At 38.2% G+C, this 25,306-nt stretch overlaps 1 protein-coding gene across 1 annotated transcript; it reads left to right on the forward strand.

Moving 5' to 3' along the window:
* The first annotated feature begins 17,770 nt into the window (after positions 1–17,770).
* Positions 17,771–20,923, forward strand: IL17A (interleukin 17A). The gene is made up of 3 exons (XM_077752867.1): positions 17,771–17,797; positions 19,192–19,394; positions 20,686–20,923. Exons 1-3 carry the CDS (start codon positions 17,771–17,773, stop codon positions 20,921–20,923), a joined length of 468 nt encoding a protein of 155 aa, XP_077608993.1.
* Positions 20,924–25,306: the final 4,383 nt, after the last annotated feature.

Genomic DNA, 25,306 nt, shown 5'->3' on the forward strand with positions numbered 1-25,306 from the left:
TATTAACCTATTTTGCTAACTCAGCAACATTTGGCCTTCCTGCCAAGAAATATAAACCATGGATCCTTCTTTCCTTAATAATTTTATTTCTTAATTCGTTTATTAAAAAAATTTTAAATGTTTGTTTCTTTTTTGAGAAAGAGAGAGCAAGAGAGAGACAGTGTGAGTAGGGGAGGGGCAGAGAGAGAGAGGGAGACACAGAATTCAAAGCAGCTCTCAGCTCTGAGCTGTCAGCACGGAGCCCCATGCAGGACTTGAACCCATGAACCGAACTGTGAGATCGTGACCTGAACTGAAGTTGAATAGTTAACCAACTGAGCCACCCAGGTGCCCCATTCCCTTAATAATTTTAATAATACCTCTTAATGAAGAAACTGTATACACTTCCTCTCCCTGCCCTTATTTAGACTTGATTGCCTGAAACCTATTAGCCATTCTCTTCTTACACCTTAAAGCTCTAATACAGGATCTAATTTACCAAAGAATTCCACTTAGTTAATTTGGATTCATTTGTTTCTGAAGTATCTCTTAAAAAAAAGGTCTTACTTTTTTATGATATTTAATAGATGGGAATTTAGAATACATTGTTTCAGGTACTTCAGTCTTAGGTATATTCTTTCCACCCTTAAATATCACCAACTCAATTCTTAGTATCTGGCATTTTTAAATGCCTGTAGTGAGTTTGTCACATTATCATCTATTAGCAATTAATGCATTACGGATGCGGAACCGTGGCTTAGCAAGCTTCTATACTGCACAGACTGCAGAAGAGCCAGGATTTGAACCCAGATCTCTGACTTACTTAGGGCATTACTGAGGAAAACACACCGCACACAAATAAATGTCAAATCATTTTTTTAACAAGTGATACACATGATATGTGTCACCAGTTGGACTCAACAGTGAGGGCTTCTTTTGTAAAAGTCCCGCATCTACTTTATGGTTAAGAACCAGTGCTCTAGGAAGAGAAAGAGAGAGATTTGTCAGAGGTGCAGTAAAGAGTTACAGCATCATGAATTTGAATATACGAAGGTCAGTTAGGCTGTGGATGGGTACTTGGAGGTGGCAGTGCTGTAGGGGAACAACCCACATGGCATCTTCCCATCAGAGCTGCAGGAAGGGTGTTCTCACTAACCATACCATGTGTTGCCCATTGCCCGGCTACGATAGTACCTCTCACCCATCCCACTACACCCTATCACTTTCCTAAGTTTCCTCTGCTTCAAAACAGCTTAGATTCACTTAAAAAAAAAAAAACCTTTCTAAATGTTTATTTATTTTTTGAGAGCCAGAAAAAGAGACAGAATATGAGCAGGGGAGGGGCAGAGAGAGAGGGAGACACAGAATCCAAAGCAGGCTCCAGGCTCTGAGCTGTCACCACAGAACCCAATGTGGGGCTCAAACTCACGAACTGTGAGATCATGACCTGAGCCAAAGTCAGACGCTTAACTGACTGCACCACCCAGGTGTCCCTTAGATTCACATCTTCAAAACATCTTTAACAAACACTAAAAGGAGAAACTACCATAAATAAAATGAATGCAGTGAAAAACTGTTGACCATATAAGATAACAGGAAACAAATAGCTAAACTCTAGTCACACATGTTTTAATCAACAAAATGTTCTACATACATAGAGGTCACTGTTCTTCTTGCCACCTACAAGAATACTCTCATTTGGAACCATTCTGGCCCTAAAGATCTCGAGGTTTTCTGGAATTCAGTTCTTAATCTCTCCCACCCTCCACACGGCCCCTGCCTCCCTCAACCAGATATTCCATTCTACCTCCAAAGTCAGTGTTCTGAATTGGCCCAAAGCTGTGACTGCCCAATCTCTGACTTCTGTAACTGAGAAAAGCCCTTTTCCAATCTGAGCCTAAATCTTGAACAGTCTGACACTCAAAGGTTGTAGGATCGTTTTGCAGCTCATGAGTTTGAGCCCTGCTTCTGTCTCCGCACTGTCAATGAGGTATCCCACTGCTTGGGATTCTTTCTTTCTCTCTCTCTCAAAATAAATAAACTTTAAAAATATAAAGTTAGGATCATTTTGTACAGATTTCTCCTGAGCAGTGCTAATGACCAGCTCAGACTTTAGTGAGACTTGGTTGCTACACATTTCTCTATAGTAGTCAAACAAAGACTGCATCGCCACGGTGTGTCACAAGGTGACAAGTTTCATCTTGGCAGGTCTCAGTCCCAACTTCATTCTACCTTCCTTTGACCAATCAAACCCCTAATTAAGGCCTCTTCTTGTCAAATGTTCTGTTTCTCTTAATGAAAGTAATGGAAACTCCCCACCCTGAAAACACATGCACATACACATGAGTCTTCACTTGTAATTTTACTAAGTTCACAGGTCTCTTGAAGCTCATCCTTAGACTTCCTAGAAATCCCCAGACCCTAAATTAAGAAGTCCTGTGTCAGAACCTCCCATCTTTCCCAGGTTCTGTTCTGAGAAAGCCACTCAGTTCCCAGCCCATGTATAAACAGAGATGACAATCATCCCTAAACCCTATGTCATCCATTTATCATATCAAACCTCCTCTTCTATAATGAACTGCTGGCAAAAGTTTAAACATTTCTAACTGTGCGGTTTTCTAACCATTTAGCCATACAAGAATCAAAAGGTAAAAGGTTGCCTCGTTTCTTCAGAAGTCATTTACAGGAGCAAAGACTTGCTGAAAGAATGGGAGCACTATGTTTGCAATACAGAAAACTATCAGAGAGAAGCAGAGCTGGGAGCTGCAAACAACAGAGCTAGACAAGAAGGGCAGTGCCTCATGTGAAGGATCTCGATGTACAACAGAGAAGTCTAGGCTTCATCTATCCTATAATAACCTCACATAGGAAAAGCTTTGATTTGAGCACTAGTTAAGGAAGATGGATGTGGTTTTGGGGCATGATGGGCTATAAGAAGGCAGATCTGAAAACAGGGAGGTCCACAGTAGGAAGCAAAGACCATTGGAAAAGCATGGGGGAATGAAGACCCAAACAAGTGTGAAAAGAACTTCTCCCATAACATGACAGAAGGATACCAGAGAACAATAGAGCTCAGTAACAAATTGTAATTGGTGATAGGACTTGAAAAAGAGGTAGCAGGGGAAGAGAAAAAGGCAATGAGAAGTCAAAGGCAATGAAAAGTTTTGGGCCTCATTAATTTGGAAGATATTCCTTAAAGATAAAAAAACAAGTTAATTGAATTTACAAATGTAGGGGATTTGGCTAGGAATAGGATGGGGTTCTTGGGTAACTCAGTTGGGTAAGCATCCAACTCTTGAGTTCAGCTCAGGTCATGACTTCATGATTTGTGAATCTGGGCCTCACATCGGGCTTTGCCCTGACTGTGGGGAGCCCACTTGGGGTTCTCTCTCTCTCTCTCTGTCCCTCCTCTGCTTGTGCACTATCTCTCTCAAAACATAATAGTAATAATAGTAATTTTTAAAAAGAAATAAGGATAAATTTCGAAAGGCAATTATAACATCTCTTTCTCTGAATGTGTTTAGATAAAGCATAGATATTTAGTCAAGTTTTCAAAAACACCTATTGATTGGATAAGCTCTCTGGATTAGTTCCATTTTCCATTCTGGTACGACTATGAGTCTATTTTTTAGTTTTCCACTTTTCCAATTTCTCTCAAGCTGCTTTTGGGGAGGAAGGGTGCTTTTCCCGTACTCCCCCTCACTTTTCCATCCTCTCCCCACAAGCAAAAACAGCTCCCTGCCCTCCACTGCTTCGATTCTCTCTCCCCAAGTTCACCTGTCTGCGCCGCGTACCTGCTGAGTTCTGTGGTTCAGGTTATGCAGATTGTTGTCTTAATCCTCAAATCGGTTTTCTAGGTGTGCAGGATGGTTTAGTGTTGATCTGGCTGTATGTCATGGATGTGAGAGACAAAAACTTCCATGTCATTCGGCCATCTTGGCTCCTCTCCAAGACTATGAGTCTAAGGCCATGTTTACTCACTGTCCAAATCTTCAGGTGAAAAGTGAAAAAATCAGCCCATCTGGATACAGTAGTATAAAGTTATATTTTGCAGCACATAGGCAAAACATTCTGACACTCTTTTCTTTTTTCAAATATCTTGTTATTTTATGGACGCATCCTACATGAAGCAGTTCCCTTAGAATGACAATCTGTGGCAGGCAGAACCTAGCTTCTTTCTATATATTTCGCAATGCATAAAAGTTTGAGCTTCTATAAAAATTCATTGTGGTCGATGATGAATATGATTGTGATGGTTAAAAATAATAATAATATTTATGGCTCTGTGTTAAAAACATTACATGTATTANTCGGACGCTTAACCGACTAAGCCACCCGGGCGCCCCTATTATTGCCTTTTTTTTTTTAATTTTAAAAAAAATTTTTTTTTTTTTATTTTTAGGAGAGAGAGAGACAGCGTGAGCAGGGGAGGGTCAGAGAGAGAGGGATATTATTGCCTTTTTAAAAATAAGGGACTTGAGGCTTTGAGACTATTAAGTAACCTGACTAAGGTCACATAGCTACTAGGCAACAAAGTGGGTCCAGATATGTCTAGCTCAAAGCTTTCGTATGTATTTGTAAACTCTGTGTATCTGTGTCTCAGCCAGTACTCCTTCTAAAATGAATTCTTGCTGCTTTTTATACAATAATTGGTCCATAAATATTTATTAGAGGATAGATGGGATGGGTGGATGGATGGAGGTGTTTGATGAATTAGGACAACCAGTGGGCAATACATTTCTGCTGAGATCCTGGCTCCCAAACAAAAGAATTTCTGGAGCCTTACTATGTACACACCAGGCACCCTGCTGAAACATCTCTTCTGGCAACAAGCACAAAGGCAGATAAGTGAGTTTCTCACCTCGGTCAAATGGTCTGTTAACCACTTCCTTGATGGCTGTTTACTCATCATGTCTGGCAGATGCTCTGTTGAGCCCACATACGACCCTGGTTCCCTATGTCTCACTTTCAGGTATTAAGCTCACCACATTTGGCCTCCATGCTTCATGCAGCAGATCTTATCAAAAAAAAGTTTAAAAACCACATAGGTTCAGCAAGATCTCTATAGACTTATATAAAACATATGCTACTTTAAAAAATTTTTTTAATGTTTAGTTATTTGTGAGAGACATGGCATGAGTGGAGGAGGGGCAGAGAGAGAGGGAGACACAGAATCTGAAGCAGGCTCCAGGCTCTCAGCTGTCAGCACAGAGCCCGATGCCGGGCCTGAACCCATGAACCATGAGATCATGACCTGAACTGAAGTCGGACGCTCAGCTGACTAAGCCATTCAGGCACCCCAACATATAGCTATTTTTAAAAGTAATACATAATAGGTCTGCATCTCGCCTTTGCAGGCAGGGAGATGATCTTAAGGAGAAGACAATAAACAGGCACATATTAGACATCTACCATGTATGTCTTATACAGTGCCAAGAATGGTAACTTAATGAGTTTGTCTAGTGAAAATAGAGCAAAAATGTTTATACAAAATATATAGATATACGCATATGTAAATTATATAATATATATACATACATATAAAGTACATACATGTATACTTAAAATATAATGCCTTAATTTTATAGCAGCATTATATACAATAGCCAAATTATGGAAAGAGCCCAAATGTCCATGGTCTGATGGATGGAAACTAAAGATGTGGTGTATATACATAATGGAATATACCTCAGCCATAAAAAATGAATGGGATCCTGCCATTTGCAATGACAAGGATGGAGCTAGACAGTATTATGGTAAGAGAAATAAGTCTGTCAGAGAAAAACAAATACCAAATGATTTCACTCATATGTGGAATTTAAGGGGAAAAAAATGAACATAGGGGAAAGAAAAATAGAGAGGCAAACCAAGAAACCAAGAAACAGACTCTTAGCTATAAAGAACAGAGGTTATCAGAGGGAAGGTCATGAGAAGAGGGTTAAACAGGTGATGGGGATTAAGGAAGGCACTTGCGATGAGCACCAGGTGATGTTTGGGAGTGTTGAATCACTGTATTGTACACCTGAAACTAATATTACACTGTATGTTAACTAACGAATTCAAATAAAACTTAAAAAGAGCATACTGTCATCAAAAAAATAAAAACAATCATGATCATTCAGGTTAAGCAGGAATAATAAAGCTCAAAGAGCTGGGGGCATCCCTGCCAAGATTTGATTGTCATCTCCCCCCACCGCACCCACCCACCGGCCTCCTCCCTGCTGACAGCGTGGAGTCTGCTTGGGACTCTCTCTCTCTCCCTCTCTCTCTCTGCCTCTCCCCTGTTTGCACATTGCAAGCACACTCTCCCTTTCTCTCTCTCTCAAAATAAATTGTAAACTTTAAAAAATAAAATAAAAAAGAAACTATATAATCTTCAACTTTTCTTAATAAAATGTAGACAATAATACAAAAACCCTATATATCCTATAATAGCAATAATAATATGTACTTGAGCAAACATCTAACTAATAAGATATTTATCACTATATTAATAGTGAATAATTTGAAATCAATTTAAAATGCATTAACAAACTAAATAAATACATATGGTATATAAATTTGATATGTATATAAATACATATGGTATATAAATACATTTGAATCTTAACCAAATATTTTTAATAATATGTACATCAGGCATTTTTCAAAATTAATTGTTCTTCATCTACTATCATCTTATACCTGGCATCAAGTTCATGAGGTTTAAGTCAATACTGTCTAATGTTTTAAACCCTGACCCCTGCAGGGGCGCCTGGGTGGCTTAGTCTGTTAGGCGTCCGGCTTCCGCTTAGGTCGTGATCTCGCGATTCGTGGGTTCGAGCCCCACATCAGGCTCTGTGCTGACTGCCAGCTCGGAGCCTGGAGCCTGTTTCAGTCTGTGACTCCCTCTCTCTCCGACCCTCCCCTGCTCACGCTGTCTCTCTCTCTCTCTCTCTCTCTCTCCTAGAAATAAATAAAACATTAAAATGTTAAAAAATAAAAACCCTGACCCCTGCAAAGTTTTTCTCCATAGTTGAAAAAGATAATGACTGTAGTGTTCTAGTTCCCCAAATCAAACAGAAAAATCTGATCCACAGTCAACATATAAAATGTGGTTCTCATGCTTAAATTCTACTTTTCCAACCACCACCTCCCTTTTACCTTCTTTGAGGAAAAAAGAATAGAAAAGTTTACTGACCTTCTAATGGAGCCAGAAAATTAAGCACTATCCTCAATGAATGATAGAAATATACACACCTCTCTATGCCCCTCCCTTGTTTATTTTTAAGGGAATCTCCACTTTCGGGAGATCATAAAATACAGATGTGTTGGAGATATATTAATCTAGACACAGTCATAGCCCTAGGCAGACATGGGTTGTCATAAAACAGAGATAATAGACAAGGGTAAATGAAAGAGGTGATGCCTCTAAATAGATGAATGAAAGATGACTTGATGATTTTTAAAACTTCAGAATTTCGAAACTTCAAAAATAATAGTCACTTTTAGAAAGTTGGAAAGTCAGTTGCAGAGTAAGCGTTTATAATGAGAAAAATTGTTGTTAAGGATGTAGAGAGAAAGGAACCCTCATGCACTGTTGGTTAGAAAGCAAACTGCACAGCCACTGTGGAAAACAGTATGGAGTTTCCTCAAAAAATTACAAACAGAAATACTACATGATCCAGTAATCACACTACTGGGTATTTACCCAAAGAATAGGAAAACAGTAATTTGAAGGGCTACATGCACCCCTATGTTTACTGCAGCATTATTTATTAATTGCCAAGATGTGGAAGCAACCCAAGTGTCCAATGATAGAGGAATGGATAAAGAAGATGAATGAATAATGGAAGATTATCCAGCCATAAAAAAGAATGATATTTTGCCATTTGCAACAATATGGGTGGATCTAGAGAGTGACAAAGTCAGTCAGAAAAAGATAAATACCATATAATTTCACTTATATATGGAATTCAAGAAACAAAACAAATGAACAAAGGAAAATAAAGAGACAAACCCCCAAAAAACCAGACTCTTAACTATGGAGAACAAACTGATGTTTGCCAGAGGGGAGGAGGGTGGAGAGATGGGGAAATTGGTGAAGGTGATTAAAAGTACACTTATCCTAATGAGCACCGAGTAAAGTATAGAATTGGTGAATCACCTATATTGTACACCTGAGTCTAATATAACACTATGTTAATCATACAGTACAGGAATTAAAATTGAAATAATAAAATGGCAAAAAAAAATGTTTCACTATAAGTGTTTTCAGTCTGTCATGGTAAAGAGACCACAAACTCGAGAATCAGCCACTTGAGAATCTGTGACCCATCTAGGACCACCAGCTCCAAACTAGATGATTTTGCACTAGTTACTGAAACCTGCCAAACCTACTTCTTTTTTCTGTAAATTTGGATAACAATATCCTATAGGATTGCTGTAGAAATTAAGTAAAATAAATGAATAGATAAACTTAAAAAAAAGTCTTGCTCTGTGNTTTTTTTCTGTAAATTTGGATAACAATATCCTATAGGATTGTTGTAGAAAGTAAAATAAATGAATAGATAAACTTAAAAAAAAGTCTTGCTCTGTGACATTACAAAATGCATATCATTGACATTTATTTGACACCATGTGTCAGCCCATTTGTTTTTCCTATTGTCATAGGCCTTTCTAGCGTTAAGTATTTTTGTTGATGTCTTATTAGCTATTGCCCTTGTAATAACATTACCTAGAATTTTTAACAAGCATTACAGATCTCTGTCAATTTATCTTCAACATTATTTTTATTATTATATTTGGTTGTCATCCATCTGTGAACAGATTACATTATGTTATGTTCAAGTTCTTATGCACAAGATAGCATACTTTCCTTAATAAAGCTGTTAACATCAGCAAAATTTCTATTTATTCTTACCAAGCAAAAATTGGTAAGAAAGTATTTTGAGACAAAATATTCACTCCTTTTACCACCATAGGAAAATACAAGCCAAAAAATTGCAATTCAGTGATAACTGAACAAATAAAGCCTTCATTTAATGATTTATCTGCTGTAACCATTAAAATATTGAACGTGTCCCATTATCATTACAAGATTCATCTTACTACAAGTACTGAGCAAGCTTTGTTCTCTGAACCCATCCTGTTGGGCCTTGTCACTAAGTTGTTTTTCTTTTTTAAAAACTTGAGTTGGAGTCACTTCCTTCTGAGTCAAGCCATTATCAAAAACAATTGTTGGAGCACCTGGGTGGCTCAGTCTGTTAAGCGTCCAACTCTTGGTTTCAGCTCAGGTCACAATCTTACGGTTTGTGGGTTCAAGCCCCACATAAGGCTCTGTACTATTAGCTTGGGATTCTCTCTCTTCCCTCTTTGTCCTTCCCCTGCTTGTGTGCTCTCTCTCTCAAAATAAATAAACTTAAAAAAACAATTGTAATTTACCAGTGTTATGAATTCACAAAGGTCACTCTACTTTTGCAAACAAGTATGTATAAGCTTGCGGGTCTTTCTCTTTCTTTGCTTTTATGCCCTGATAATATTGCTTTTCAGCCAAATTGAGTAGTAGCTTTGGAAACATAGAACTCCACAGGAACTCTTCCCTGGTCTTAGGGCTGTTACTGTTATGAGTAGATGATATCAAGAAATGAAAGAAATAATAAAAACTTAGAAGCCACTAGAATATTTAACAATAGACAATTGGTTAAATGGCCTGGTGTTCATTCATTTCTCAGGATGTTAGGTGGTCAATCTGTTTCAAACACACATACACACAAAAACTTAAAAGAGGGTAAAGTGTTTAGAATACATTGTAAGGTGAGAGGCGCCTGGGTGGCTTAGTCGGTTAAGTGTCCGACTTTCGCTTAGGTCATGATCTCGCGGTTCGTGGGTTCGAGCCCCGCGTCGGGCTCTGTGCTGACTGCCAGCTCAGAGCCTGGAGCCTGTTTCAGTCTGTGACTCCCTCTCTCTCTGACCCTCCCCTGCTCACGCTGCCTCTCTCTCTCTCGTAGAAATAAATAAAACATTAAAAAAAATTAAAAAAAAAAAAGAATACATTGTAAGGTGAGAAAACAATTACAAAACAGTATTATAATATGTCCCAATTTCATAAAATAAAATATTTATAGGGTTTTTTTAGGTTTATTTATTTACTCTGGTGGATGTGTGTCTAGAAAGAGAGAATCCATGCTGTCAGTGTGGATCCCAGAGCCCAAGGCCGGGCGCAATCTCAGGAACCCTGAGATTATGACCTGAGCCAAAATCAAGAGTCTGATGCTCAAACAATTGAGCCACCCAAGTGCCCCAGGTATTTACAGTTTTTTAACTTATTTTTAAAAACCAGAATACAAAAAAAAAACTAGAATACATTGAAAATCATCCCAATTTTTGTAAAATTACAGGAGAAGTATACTCCAAAAGCTTATTTCTAATAATTAGGATTATGGATTAATTTTACATTCTTCTTTTTGTTTTTCTTCCCTCCCCCACCCCCTTATTTTGTATAACAAATGAGCATATACCACGTTCATGGCCTGAAAAGAATTGTGTGTGTATGTATATTTGTAGAAAGGTATATGATTGATAGATAAATATATAAATAGATAGATAAGAAGAAAGAAAATACAGAGGTAAATATATACAGGATGACAGGTCTGAATTAAGTTCAATACAGTATATGTAAACCTTGAAATTCCTTCATTGTTAGTACAATATATAAACCAGAAGAACAGATTAATAATTAGTAACAGCAACTATTCCTTTTCACTAATCAGAATGCCTGTGTCTACTATCTAGGGCACTGTTTTCCAAGTTATCTAAGTACCTAAAACGCCTACTTCGTTATTAGCCAACAGTTTGGTAACCACAGAATATGAATAAAGGCCTGGATTACCTTGCATGTCAGCCCCTTGTCTCTTTGTACCCTGCTGTATCTCCAGAACTTAGCACAGTGCCTGATGCATAATAGGTGCTCAAGATACATTTATTGAATGAATGGCTATTTCATCCAGGCCATATGGAACCCTGAAGAAATTCCACGATTTCTTCACAGAGTGGACATTGAAATGATCAGACAACTAGTATCCCTCAGAACCAATGGCTCTCTTTTCTCAAAATTTTGACAAATTCTGACAGATTATCATGCTCTGACACTCTGATAAAGTTAATATTTTACCAACATTCAGTCGGCACTTAATACACACATAGTATCCCACAAATATTATCTAATTCACTCTTCACAACTCCTTATGAGTCATGATTTATTGTTATTTCCATTCTGTAGGTACGGATACTGAGTTCAGGTGATATAATTTGGCCAAGGGCACACAGCTACCAATGTGGAGCTGAGATCTGATTATAGGAATGTCTAATGTCAAAAACTCACTTGTTATAAACCCCAGACAAAAACTTTCCTTCAAAATTTAATGATAGGAAAACCTTCATCTCCTCTAAGAAATTAGCTAGTTAGCTTCTTCCTTTCTCATAATGAGAACTACATAACTGAGCATATCTACTTTTTTTATTTGGCTGTGAGAAAACTCAGAGGCAAATGAAAACCTCAACTAGAGTAATCATATTGGTCCTTAATGGATTTAGGGACTGTGAATTTGGGTTTTCTTTTCCTGGAACTTGACTTTTGACTCTATATTCCCTGGGCTCAATTCATATTTTTATATACTTTATTACCAGAATTTTTGTTATAAATCATCTCAAATTCTCGAGAGGATTTTGGAATAAGGGCTACAGCACCATTATGTGTTGATTTTACCAAATTTCCAATTCACAGAGTAGCCACCTCACCATACCATCCTGTGTATTGCCTAAAGAAGAAAAACCAATTAGCAATTCATATCCTTTTAAATGCATTCTGTGTTTGTCTCTAAATCACATTAACTTCAAAATTTCTGAAAAGAAAATAAAGGTGCATCTCGGTAGCCCACCCTCAGTGTGTGGTTTGGTTTGCTTGTTTAATTTTAGATCTTACTTTTCAGTGACATCCGTTCAGACTTGAAACTTCAGTCATTTGCTGACCTTAATTCTCAGGGTATAAGATGAAGTCAGCATTACCGAAGGGAAGGCCACATGTAAAACAAATTTGCATGTGCCTGCTAATGTATAGTTATAGAATTCTAAATTTATTTGTTTGAAAAAGAAATGGAAAGTTTTCTGACCCACTTTAAATCAGTGTTTCAGTAAAAGGCTAGTGAGAAATCCATCTAAGGAAGACATTTGGTTTCCATGAGGTTAGTAGTTATTACTCAAGGGAGAAATTGACACATATATATGATGTGTTTGATTGTGGATTTTAGTGTAGGGATTGGGGAAACACTGATAGATTGCGGTTGTTTGAAGATGACATGAAGTGAAGTGTCTTCCTTCTTAGATGGCTTGATCTCTTACAGAGCTTCCAGGCATTATCTCAGTGCTTTGGGGCTAAAAAAGATGTGTAAGAGCAAATCTCACTTATGAGATAAATGATAAAGCCATTATGCACTATTTGGAAGTTATCAGGAACAGAATCAAATATTTCACATAGATAAAGTAACAGCTGTTCAATGTTCTTCTGACTATATAGATTAGGTTTAATTTTTAAAGATGTTCAAACAGTTTTGTGATCTGATTCCATCAGATAAAAATAGTCTGGTCTGGACCACATGGGGCAACATCAAAAACTAAAAGTAGAAGAAAATAAGTTACTCAAAGGAGCAGTTCACATGGATCTTCATTAGGAAAAAACAACTCACCAAGAGTTGGAATGACCAATGGTAAAAAAACAGAATCCAAATGTTGAAAAGGATTCTGCCTCTGATCTCTCAGCCCTCACCAGCCCATTAACAAAGACCCTGTCCTCATTGTGAATCATTCCTTCAATCCATCCTGTCATCTAAGAAGGGGAAATTCCTCCACCAGGGATTCCAGAGGAAGCCTGTATCTACCTCTATAGTATTTCCACCCAAAAATTCAACTTTTAGGATGGCCCTCAGAAACACAGCCATTGTGCATATGTAACAGTGTTATGCTGGAGAGAAACAACGATACTATCAGGCTGATATTAAGATTAATATTTTCTATTTAATAAGTCATGTTAATTTCATATGTAATAATTCCTAGTTCTCACAAGACAGCAGTTTTAACCCCAAAGCTGAGCCTCTGGTACATAACGCCATTAATATTTTGAAGTTGGAGATAGATGATGTAGACCTTGATAAACTAAATCTAAATGTGGATCTCAGTTAAATCCTAACGTTGTCAATTCTCCAAGACCTTCCAGATGACTCTCTAGTGCAAACATTCTCTTCCCTTAATATCAAGTCTTCATTTTAAGTGTCTAATGTTGCTTGCTGTATGCTAGCCCATTTTCAGAATGTCAGCCTCCAGATTTAAAACTCAATGGGATTCTCTGCAGCTACTATTTCCCTCTTTTTATTAGATCAAAATCAAGAGAAAAGGAGTCTTGCTATTGATGTGCAGGCCATTAAATAAAATGGCATGCACTTCTTTGAAGAGCCATTGCCTTTAAATTATAATACACACTAATCACTAATGATGGCACAGTGCCCCCTCCTACACTGAGACAAACTATTGTTATTTTTTATTTTAAAAGACTGTAGAGGGGTGCCTGGGTTGCTCAGTCAGTTACGCATCTCACTCTTGGTTTCAGCTCAGGTCATGATCTCACAGTTCATGAGTTCAAGCCCCACATAGGCTTCTGCTTGGGATTCTCTCTCTTTCCCCTTCTCTCCCTTCCTCTCCTTCTGCCACACCCCTGTCCATGCTCTCTCTTTCTCTCTCTCAAAATAAATTAACTATCAAAAAGTTTTTAAATAAATAAATAGGCTGTAGAATAGAAATTTAAAAGGCTGTATCATGGTGTGCCTGGGTGGCTCAGTTGGTTAAGCTTCATGACCTGACTTCAGCTCAGGTCATGATCTCATGGTTTGTGGGTTCAAGTCTCACGTCAGGCTATGTGATGACAGCTTGAAGCCTGGGGCCTGCTTTGGATTCTGTGTCTCCCTCTCTCTGCATCTCTCCCCTACTTGTGGTCTGTTTCTTTCTCTTCCCCCAAAATAAATAAAAATTAAAAGTTTTTTTTAAAGAAAAAAGAGTATATCGTGACAGATAGTAGCTACACGTGTGGTGAGCATAGTATAAGGTATAAATTTATATAAACTTATAGAATCACTATGTTGTACACCTGAAACTAATATAACATTGTGTGTCAACTATACTCAAAAAAATAAAAATAAAAAGTACAATAATATTTCAATGGTAACTTTACCACCCAAGAAAGAATTTTTTCAAAATTAGCTTATTTCTTTTATTTTTTAATGACAGTTTTAATTTTCCACTACATCAAGACAAAAGGCTCCACAATACTTTCTCCTGAATGCAAAAGGAAAAACATTTTTTTCTATCTCTTGCATTATTCTCTATTACAAGTAGAAATACTGTTTTGTGTCCTAATAATGTCAAGGAGCATTGAAAATCTTTTCCCTCAGTCAAGAAACCCATAAACCTTTCACCAATATTATCCCTTCAAATGCACATTAGGCTCCCAAGAATATGTCTCAGTCTCCAGCAGCTGATCTTCTCCTCACCCAGGTCCCAACTCCCAATTTGTAGTTCCCCATGTCTTGTGGACATGTTTTCCAAGTTCTCAAAGAAGCAAGATTGAGAAATTTGAGGAAAATCATGAAGCAGAATAATCCCTCTAATTTACTGCTTTTATTTGTTCTCCTACTATTTTCTTTGTCTGAAAATTCATAAATAATCAAAGATTACCTGATATAAAAACTCATTCTATCAAGAGGGAAACTGAGCCTCAAAGACATGAGGTACCCAAAGCCATAGGTAGTTAATGGCATAGCCACAATGAACACATAGTGTCTTCTTGTCCAGTGTCCTAGGCATCCTAATCCTCTGTATAGAATTCCCTCAGTCTCAACAAGGACCCAAATCTGAACCAGCTACCTCTAAAGACAAATACAGAGGAAGGGCCCTCCCCACTCTTCACACCCTTTTTGTGCTTCTGACCATTCCTCCAGGAGGTGCAGGCTTCCAGCTCAAGTGTGCATCTGGGAAACCAGTGCTACTCAAGGCTGGGCATACCCAGCTCTGATCACGACCTCAAAATAATCATGTTTACATTTTTGTGAAAACCTGTCTTGTTTCTCCCTCCCTTTTTTTTTTTTAAGAGGTGAAAGTGCACACATGAGAAAAGGGGAGAGGGTCAGAGGGAGAGAAAATTTTAAGCAGGCACCACACTCAAAGCAGAGCCAGATGTGGGGCTTGATCTCAAGAACCTGATATCAGGACTTGAGCCAAAATCAAGAGTCAGGCACTCAACTGACCGAGACACCCAGTTTTCTCTGTTTCCCAATTCTTATTTTAAGGGTTGTCATTTAAAAGGGTGGCACACCGGCTGGATTTCATTGGTATGGTTGGCAGAAAGTAGGGAGACAGCTAGAGTCAGCTGATGTCCCTTGGCCATCAACCAAAAGAATTGGCAGCAAGCACATTCTCCTCCACTTCATCCTTGCCAGAAAGCAAAAAGCAAGAAATTCTCTATCCTAGGGTGGTCCAAAATATGCCATAACCTTGTCACACTACAAACAGATCAGGATGGAGAGTTCAAGGCATTGACTCCATATGATAATTGGAATGCAGTTGGGTCCTCAAATGAATATTCAAGAATTTGAACTACCCAAATAACATTATTCATATTGTCAATTAGTCAAAATATTGAACACCTGCCACTTCCTAGGCACCATATTAGGTGATACAAAGACAAATAAGATGGCTACTTGTCTTCAGGTAGCTCAAAGTCTAGCAGGAAAATCACATATGTAAACAAATGATATGTAATGCACTAGGAACATATATGAATGGCTGTGAACAAGAAAGAAACCAGCAACATACAAGCAATCTGTGAAGATTCATGTTGTATAAAGCTCAATATTAGGTACCATGGGAGTTACAAAGATGAATAACACACTAACTGACCTTGAAGGATTACAGCATAATCTAAAAATGGAAATAGACATATGTCTTAAATACACTTTCTCCAGCCAAAGAAAACAGTACAAAATGAAGCAAAAATGACTAGTGAAGGGGCGCGTGGGTGGCTCAGTTGGTTAAGCGTCCGGCTTCAGCTCAGGTCATGATCTCACGGTTCGTGGGTTCGAGCCCCGCATCGGGCTCTGTGCTGACAGCTAGCTCAGAGCCTGGAGCCTGTTTCAGAGTCTGTGTGTCCCTCTCTCTCTGACCCTCCCCTGCTCATGCTGTCTCTCTCTCTCTCTCAGAAATAAATAAAATATTTAAAAAAAAAAATGACTAGTGAAGTATATAGAAGTTATATATTATGGAAGTTGTTCATTCCAACTAAGGAAATCAAGAAAGATCTCCAGACCTACAAGACACATTTGAATAGGTTCTAGAAAGCTTAGTAACATTTTGAGGTTGAGAAGAGTATTTCAGAGATAATACCTTAACAAAAAAGTATGTAGACATTAGAAGGAAGACAATTAGGACCTCATGAGTCCAGGTCATACAGCATGGTGGGAGATAAAGCTAGAAAGTTTGCAGATCTCAAACATTAACTTAAATACTACTTCAAATGTTGATGGTTTTGTATTTTGTTCTGTATGCAAGCCAATGGGACAAGAAAAGGCACAATCAGAACCATGTTTCAGGGATTACTGCAGGAATGTTGAAGATGGGTAGAAAGCAGCAATTGGGAAGAGCAAAGTTGACTATTAAAACAGTCCAAGTGTGTAAGAGTCTAAGTTAGAGGAATGGAGCAGTTCTGAAAATAGGGAATAGATATGAAAGACATTGTATCTTCTAAGACTGCTGCCTGATCACATACAGATGCTGGATAGGAAAGCTCATAGTGACTCCATGCCTTCAAGAATAGATGATGATATCAACACCAGAACTAGGGAAATCAGGAGAAGCTGTATCTTTCTTCCTTTTCTATCTGTATCTGCTTCACTTACCAAGTTCGTCTACTGTTGCCACTGAGATCAGCTGCTCATGGCCTCCCTCACTGATCATTTCAGGTCTACCCAAAAACAAAGGTGACTTCAGGCATTTTCAATAGAAGAAATTTAATACAAGGAACCAGTTACCATAATAGCTGAGATTGACATCGGAATGTCAATTATTAGTCTCCTGAGCAGAGTAAACATTCAACAAAGCAGGTGTTAATGCAATGAAATAATATATCCTCCCATCATCAAATTATTTATTCATTTTTCAATTGTTTGTTTATATGGTGAAGCCTTGAGTAGTTTCTACAATGGCCTACACAGTATCTGGCTAGGGAATCTGGTGAGGAAAAGAATGATCAAATGGGAAAGCAAGGTACATGATACCAGAAGTCTTGAACACTGTGTCAAACATTTATTTTCCCATGAGCCATTAAAATAAAGCACTGCTCTTATGGCAGCTTCATATATGCCCATAATTAAATGATATCAGATCATAAGTAAAGCATCTTTGTTCAGCTTCTGACAAGTAACAGTTCCTTGAAAAATGAAGAGAAAACATAGTCATTCGAAACGTGAATGTTTGCCCTTCCGTTTTCCTTCAGAGGTAGATATTACCCGTCACGAAGGGAAGGTTCTTCTTTGACCTCATTTGAGGATGGAACTTTTAACTAAAATAGCGTCACCGTTGAGCCATTTCACAACGCCAACGTAAGTGACCACAGAGGAGCAAAGTCCTATAAAAAGGAGAAGATAGCGCTACACTTTGTCCATCTTGCAGCAGGAACAATTTCTTCTTCTCCAGCTAGTTGGAAGAAACTACAATGTCTCCTGGGACAACTTCATCCTTGGTGAGTCCTGCACTGACATATAATGATTTTGCTTTTTCAGACGAGATAATATTCTGGAATGCAGGCATGAAATTCTGGATTCTAACCATGGAGATATACTGCATATATGGGGTAGGAAATGAAAGCTTTGGTAGATACTCATCATTTAATAGCATTTTCAAGAACTGATACACATCAGTTTGAAAGATGAGATTAAAACTGAAAGATAGCTAGATTGGGGCTAAACCACATGAGAAATATCACATGATGCTGTGTGGTGAGAAGGAATGTTTATTGTAAATCTGCTTTTCTGAGTACAAGGGATTTGATAGAATTCTGCCACAGCATTTTTCTTATTCCAAAATAAAATGGAATGCTATCCTTGAGGATTTAATTAGTTGCAGCACTGAGTTTCCTTCCCATTATCCTATTACACCATAGTCTTACATACCACCAAACCTATTTATTCTAATAGATACCCATGTTACTATGGTTTAGAGCAAATTGTCTTTATATTTTTGAAATATTTAACTTAAAGCATTTTTTTGAAACCCAACTTGATTACAGAATAAATATATGTACACTTAGAAAAACTGGAAAATATACATAAGAAAATGTAAGGGGGAGAGGGGGCTAGTTTGGGGTTGAATGTCTCTGCTCAGCTCACATGAATACTGATACCACAAGCATTATTTTTTTTTACAGCCCTTTCTTCTAAGGGGAATTTTTTTTTTTTTTTTAAATTTATTAGTCCTTGTTTCTTTGTGTGTGTGTGTGTTTTTTTTTTAATGTTTTATTTTTTTCGGAAGGAGAGAGAGAGAGAGACAGTGTGAGCAGGGGAGGGTCAGAGAGAGAAGGAGACACAGAATCTGAAATAGGCTCCAGGCTCTGAGCTAGCTGTCAGAACAAGCCCGACATAGGGCTCAAACCCACAAACCGTGACATCATGACCTGAGCTGAAGTCAGATGCTTAACTCACTGAGCCACCCAGGCGCCCCCTAAGGGGAATATTTGACTTCACATAGAATTTCACAGAACACTAGGACAGAGAACAATCTTTCAAGAGACACTTCCTCCCAGAAAATCAAGGCCATTATTATCCCAATGACCTGACAGAGATGCATGTACTGACAGGATTATGACTTACCTCTTTTTAATTAAAATTACTGCCAATCAGTAAAAAATGTGTCTTTCCTAAGTCAAAAGAAGAATGTCCAAGATTGGTAAACACTCCATGGTCTTAAGATTATTTTGGTCATAATACCAGTTTTTCATCTAACTGATCTGAAAATCTATTATAGATTGTCCTGGAACATAGTATGCTCTTTATGACTAGCAATACAATAATCATCACAATTTGTTAACAAAAACCACATGCTAATCCAATTTCCCACTTCTCTTCTTTCCCATTTAAGTTCCTATCACTGCAGCTGCTGCTGAGTCTGATGGGTATCATGAGGACAGGAATAGCATTCCCACAAAAGCCAGGATGCCCAACTACTGAGGACAAGAATTTCCCTCAGCATGTGAAGGTCAACCTGAATATTCTTAACGGGAATAAAAATTCCAGAAGACCCTTGGATTACTACCGCCGATCCACTTCACCATGGAGCCTGCAGTACGTAATAGCCTCAGATAAAAATTTCTGTGTTGTTCTATCTTTTATGCCAGTTAGATCTTTTATCAGACTGCCAGTTAAATCACCTTGAGGACGATTTTGCTTAGAATCATGAGTCAGATTTAGAAGGGCCATTGGGCAAAGCAATGATTCTCAAATGACATTCTATAGACTTTAGCAGAGTACAGGACCACCTCTTCCCCATAACACCTATCCATTAGATTTCATTGTCACTGACACCAAAATCCCACCCAAATTAATGGTGGTTCTTACTCTAATATTTAGGATACCCCAAGTCTATTTACTTATTTTAAAAATAGAAATTTATCATAGAAGATTAATGCTTAAATTTTCCTTACCAGAACTACCATTGAAATGATTTGTTGAAAATAACTATTAATTAACTGGGATTTTTGTGCCTTTTTCTCATCGTTTTGGGGGGGGGGGCGCATATTAGCAGTGGGTAATATAGTTTGAATCCCAATGGAGGAAATAACATGGTACATGGTGGATATTTCCACCCCTTTTTGAGTTAGATAGTTTTGATCTATATCATAAACAGACCTATATTTGCTGTATCTTTAGTATATCTAATATTAGATGTACTATTCTAATATTGTACATCTAATATAGTACATCTTTAAACAAAGATTTTTAGTGATTCGATTTTATGCAAATAAGCCTCAGTTATGTGGTGCCAATAGATTCACCTGACTATGGGGTTTCTTCTCCTCCCATTACTAAGAACACTTCAAATAAATCAGTTCAAGAGTCAAAGCAAGTCATTCCCTCAGCTGGAGAAGAGGGGGAAGAGAAGGTTATAGAGGGGCTTCAGCTTTTGTTTCCAGCCCTTCAAGCCAGCTCTGGGTTCTGTTCCATGAATGTGCAAAATTTTGATGTGTTCCCTGTTTCAAAGATAGACTTCATGAAGTGAGATTAATGGCCATCTTATTCCTAGATGATTCTGTTGGCCTTTGTCTATCAAATATACCTTAAGAAATTATCCTTTGTATCAAACTTAAATCCTTTCTGCAGTCTCAGCCTATCTTATCTGGGTTCATTCTTCAAAGAAATTGGGAAATACTGATCATGATATTCTATAACATTTAATGTGCTTAAAAATCTAAGTTTTTCCCAAACTATTTTTTCAGACTGGCAGCACTTAGGGAATTTGCAGTGCCTGTAATTTGTCACCCTGTGAATTTGCCTCCCTTTGTCTATTCCTGTTTGATTTCCTTCCTCATGCTTTTCCAGGTATTCACTTTCTTCCTTGCTTTTGTCTCCCCTGCAGCCGGAATGAGGACCCCGAAAGATACCCCTCTGTGATCTGGGAGGCCAAGTGCCTCCACTGGGGCTGTGTCAATGCTGAAGGGAAGGAAGAGCACCACATGAACTCTGTCCCCATCCAGCAGGAGATCCTGGTTCTGCGAAGGGAGTCTCGGCACTGCCCCCACTCCTTCCGGCTGGAGAAGATGCTGGTGACCGTGGGCTGCACCTGTGTCACCCCCATTGTTCGCCATGTGGGATAAGAGCTTCCTGTGTAACCCCAGCTGCCCAGACAAGTTAGGCTTTCTGGGGAGTAGACCCAGCCCCATTTCTGACCAAAGTCACAAGGGTTCTTAAATTAGTTCATCCAATTGAAGTTTCAGAGGTAACACTTTTATTCAGAGATAGAATCTGAACAATCTTTCCCTCTCCCTAAAGTTGGAAGTTCTGATTGAGTACCAATTTGATTTTTGTTTGTTTTTCTAAGAGCTTTAAGTTATTTGTTTATTTAATAGACCCTGCCTTTGGGGCAGAAGATTCCATCTTAATGAATTACATGCTTTATTTTGTACTTTTTTAAGACAAGATTTCAGACTTGGGTTTTATTATTTAAAAGGCAAAACTTTTATTTATATGAACTATTTATGGATCTATTTATGTTTCTTAAATCTTGAGAAAGGTGAAATAGTGTGATTACCTGTTCTGTCTAGGGAAATCCTAAAGAGAATTAAATGGCATTTGAAAAATTTCTGAGTTTGTACTAGAGGACTTTTCCTCTTGTGTCTTAGGAATCCATGAGATGGCTGGGGGAAAAAAAAAGACTAAACCTAGTTTCATATTTATTAACTTAATTTTGTAAATTATTGAGGTTTCACAAGGGAGACGGCAAGTCTGACTCTGCTCTGTTGAACCCTTGTAATAAAAAATTATTGTAATAAAGTCTGGGAAGAAAATTTGTTTCCTTATTATTTCACATCAAAAGTACTTCAGAGAGCTCAGTGTTTCCCCATTTGAAAAAGTATGCAAATTTGCTGAAAGAGCATAACAAAGCATGTCTTTGAATAATAGCACCCCATCCACCCCAAGTACAAATATTCAATTTTATAAGCCTTCCAGACAATAGAGGACTAAGACTCTCATACTATTAGCCCATGCTGTACACACAAACATTCCAAAATGAATTAAGCAAATAAAAAGAATGGCCCTGGGAAAATGGCCCATCAATATTAAAGATCATACAGAGAAAAGACAAGACCGTCCCCAAAATATGACCTGAGGTTTTAGAATAGGAAAAGATAGGATAAAATAGGCAGAGAGGGAAAGGTTATGACCTGAGGTCCCCAAGTGGGGAAAAATACATATTTTAAAACCATGTTGGGAGCTTCTGCGCAGGAAGCAAAAGACCTAACTAAAAATAAGTGTAGACCATAAAAGTATGACCCACAAGGAAGGATACGGCCATAGACTACCCCTCATATAACGGAAACGAGCCAATCAAAAAGGAACAACTAGGCATTTAGAGTAGAACTTGAGAATGAACAAGGAGAAGGGAAGGGGGGTTAGCTGGAACCTTATAACATTGAGATGTCTTTGGTGGAAACTCCTTTGCCTACAGTTCACAGGCATTCACTTTCAAATGTCCTTTCTCTGCAAAGAGGGCTTTCATACTATTCTTACTTTCTAATCTTATACTCAAACTTTTGCCTGCTACTCATTTTATTGTGTGTCTACCTCTCCATTCTTGGAAACAGTGAGACAAGTCACCTGGATATTGAGGTCAGGAATTCTGCAAAAGTTTGACAGGAAGAAGAGAGTGCTGGGAGAAGACATGTTTCCAGACTAGAATGTCCAGTCTCTCCCCAAACTCAGGCTTCTTTTCAAAATTAATGCCAACTAGAGATCTAGACAGGAATATTTCTCTCTTCCTCAGGCCACACCCCAGGACTACTCACACAGAAAAAAGCCACTGGAGGCAAAACAAACTTCAAGTATGAGAAATGTTCAGCCCAAGTAAAATAAAAACTGAATCATATTCAATTCCAGAGTAGTTTCAAGTTTCATCACGCTGTCCCCACACCATGGGGCAACACTGTGTTGCCCTACTTCTGGAAGCCCCTGGAAATTCTCAGCCTAGTCCAACTGATGGGGCTTTGGAGTGTAGTGAGGGTCCAGAGCCGACAGCCAAGAAAGAATTCCTGAGATGTGTTTGGTGTAAAAAAGGTGATTTTATTAAAGCATGGGCACAAGACCTGTAGGCAGAAGCTGCACTGAGTTATGAAGAGCAACTGGTTATATACTAGGGAGTTGGGGGAGATAAAGTCAAGAGGGAGTTTCTTAAAGGGATTTTCATATGCTAAAGAAAATTCACATACCTGAGGCCTAGCTATTGTCAAGCTAAGGTGGTTTTTCCCTCTAGCAAAGCATTAACATTAAGACAGTAGGGAGTTCCTGGAGATTAAGCTATAGATAAGATTGCCCCCAGACTCTATTTTGTTTAGTAAGCAATTAGCTAATTAGTAAGAGGTACTTTTATAGAAACAAGAAAAATATAGGTTGATGGTTAGAGCAAATTACAAACCCAGTGTCTGCCAATGAGAAGATTCTTAGATGCCAGGCTCAGCGCATCTTCAGATTGGAGTCGGAACAGGCAGCAGGAATTAGATGGATTTTACTGGTTTGTAATTCAAATGTCTGTGGTGATCCTTGTGAATGGCCCATTGTAAGGAGGAATTATTAGTATAAATTCGAGAAAGGAGAATGGAAAAGAAAGGTGCAACGATTATTTTTGTTTGAAGAGAAGTTTGAGGTCTACAGGTTCACAGAAACAAGAAGGCACATTAGTTTGTTCATTGATTTCCAGTGAAGGAGGTACCATTTTAATTCTTGATATGAGTCCATGAAGAGTGCCTAACTCTACTGCAGTGGAAGTACATAATACTAACGGGTAGGGGCCCTTCCATTTTGGAATTAGATCCTCTGCTCTACTAGAATTTTAAAAAAACGTTTTTTATGTTTTTTATTTATTTCTGAGAGAGAGAGAAAGAGACAGCATGAGCAGGGGAGGGTCAGAGAGAGAGGGAGACACAGAATCTGAAACAGGCTCCAGGTTCTGAGCTGGCAGTCAGCACAGAGCCGGACAGGGGCTTGAACCCATGAACCATGAGATCATGACCGGAGCCAGAAGTTAGATGCTTAACCGACTGAGCCACCCAGGCACCCCTGTAGCAGACTTTTAATCCTTCAAATAAACCATACCTCCTGGGTTTATATGAAGTGGGTTTCTAGTAACTATCAGATCAAGTGTAGGGAGGCTATGGTTTCATGTTCACTTAGAGATTTATGAATTAACCCGGCCTCAAGTGAGTTATTTAATAAAGCACTATAGTCCTTATTATTGATAGATCTACAGTTAGAAAAGTCTTTACATATACAATTGGTGGGGGAATCCATCCCATTTTTCAGTTTTTTAAATAAACATATGCCCATGGGGTCTTGTTATTATCTCCACAGAATAACAAGCAAGAGGATTGTCCGTACCTGTGCTGTTGTGACAATTTTCCTGAAGTTTACCTCAGGTTGTTCAGCTTAGGCAAACAGGCAATTCTAGACAATCAAAGCTAAAATTTAACATCCATAATGGTGGATACCTTTTCTCCCTAAAAACCCTCATTTTCAGAGATAGCCAAATTGAGACTAATTCATTTGCAAAACAAGTCCAATTTAACTTGACCTATTTACATAAGCTCAGCAAGCACAGCAATTGTTCATATAGATCTACAATTTGCTTTGCTGGAACTTTTCATAAAGAATCTAAATTAAATGTTTAGTAGCCTCTCCAGGCCAGAAAACAAGAGAAGTACTTGCCATCATATATACCTGATGAATTCCTCTTCTCAAGGTCCCTAAACATGCTGAGGTTCCTGTACCTGCCAGGAGATGACATTCTTAACTCACCTGGTAAGGCTGCTGGGAACTCTAAGCAAGATATCAGACCAACATTTCCAAGGGGCTTTTTGGTTTCATGCTTCAAAAAAGTCAATATTAGTTCCTTACAGCTATATGGTCATATCGGAGTCTATGCATGTCTCTCAAATGACATTCCAGTCAGACTTAGTAAAATAACCAGCATTTCCAATGATATCCTCTTTCAAGGAGAACACATTCTTACTAAACGTATGCAAAGAACTGTAATTGCCAAGAAAGAAAGAATACTCAGAATTTTTGAATTTCAGAAGGCGTAGGTATAGAGAAAAGTTAAAGGCTTCAGTTTGTTTACAAAAATACTTTATCACATTTCTGTATGTCACAGACATCTTAAAAGAAAATTTCCTTAATCTAGAAGAGCAAACATTAGAGAACCAGCAATACCTTGGGGGTTTTTGTACTTTATTATTATTATGTTTTAAATTTAAATCCTGGGCTCCTGGGTGGCTCAGTTGGTTAAGCATCTAACTTTAGCTCAGGTTATAATCACATGGTTTGTGGGTTTGAGCCCCACATTGGGCTCTGTGCTGACAGCTCGGAGCCTAGAGCCTGCTTTGGATATTGTGTCTCCCTCTCCCTCTGCCCCTCCCTATTTCATGCTCCGTCTCTCTCTCCCTCAAAAATAAATAAAAGCATTATTTTAAAAAAATTTTAATAAAATA

The sequence above is a fragment of the Crocuta crocuta genome, unplaced genomic scaffold, assembly GCF_008692635.1.
Source record: "Crocuta crocuta isolate KB4526 unplaced genomic scaffold, BGI_CrCroc_1.0 scaffold291, whole genome shotgun sequence".
In the NCBI taxonomy this organism is placed as follows: Eukaryota; Metazoa; Chordata; class Mammalia; order Carnivora; family Hyaenidae; genus Crocuta; species Crocuta crocuta.

Excerpts from the sequence above, each read along its gene's own strand:
- IL17A (XM_077752867.1), top strand. The coding sequence starts at position 17,771 with ATGTCTCCTGGGACAACTTCATCCTTG. Across the intron at positions 17,798-19,191 it reads CTGGGACAACTTCATCCTTG|TTCCTATCACTGCAGCTGCT; the intron begins GTGAGTCCTGCA and ends TTCCCATTTAAG. Across the intron at positions 19,395-20,685 it reads ACTTCACCATGGAGCCTGCA|CCGGAATGAGGACCCCGAAA; the intron begins GTACGTAATAGC and ends TCTCCCCTGCAG.